Source organism: Arachis ipaensis, chromosome B03 (assembly GCF_000816755.2).
Source record: "Arachis ipaensis cultivar K30076 chromosome B03, Araip1.1, whole genome shotgun sequence".
In the NCBI taxonomy this organism is placed as follows: domain Eukaryota; kingdom Viridiplantae; phylum Streptophyta; class Magnoliopsida; order Fabales; family Fabaceae; genus Arachis; species Arachis ipaensis.
Window position 1 is genome coordinate 106,349,986 of NC_029787.2, and position 491 is coordinate 106,350,476.

Sequence of the window (491 nt, forward strand, 5' to 3'; positions counted from 1 at the left end):
GGATCCTCAGAATGTGTCTGCCCCAAATCAAGACACATGTGGGTCCACTCAGATAATGCAAATGCAGCTAAGCTAAGCTAGAAACTGTAACTTGGGAAGAAGCTAAGCTAACCTTGGAAACTGGACAAAAAACTACCACCTCTTGTGATTGGTTCTGGTTGTGGCTTTCTCCTCCTTCGGTTGTGTCCATCTAAGCGTTTTCTGCAGCTTCTCTTTCCTTCATCAAACTCCTCCAGTGAATGAAACCTTTCAGGAAGGAAAAAAGGACAAGTCAATTTGAATTACTTCAGGAACTTTAGCACATGTCTTGTGTCAATAACTCAATAATGGCATGGAATATTGCAGCAAGTAAAAATCAAATGCACATGAAGCTAACAAGTAAAAAATGGAAGTAAAAAACCAACCGGAAATAATACAAGCAATGTGCACTGTACAGAGCTTATTAACAGAACAATGTACAGGCAAGTCATTTTCTCAGATTCCATTAAAGG

General features: G+C 39.5%; 1 protein-coding gene across 4 annotated transcripts in view; it reads right to left on the reverse strand.

Annotated features, from left to right (window-relative positions):
* LOC107630827 (squamosa promoter-binding-like protein 13A) overlaps positions 1-491 on the reverse strand; it is a 3,775-nt gene that overhangs the window by 1,428 nt on the left and 1,856 nt on the right. For all 4 annotated transcript variants that reach the window (XM_016334080.2, XM_021119214.1, XM_016334078.2 and 1 more), the window contains one exon: positions 113-246. In XM_016334080.2, coding sequence (XP_016189566.1) covers positions 113-246 — 134 coding nt within the window. The remainder of the gene's footprint in view (positions 1-112; positions 247-491) is intronic.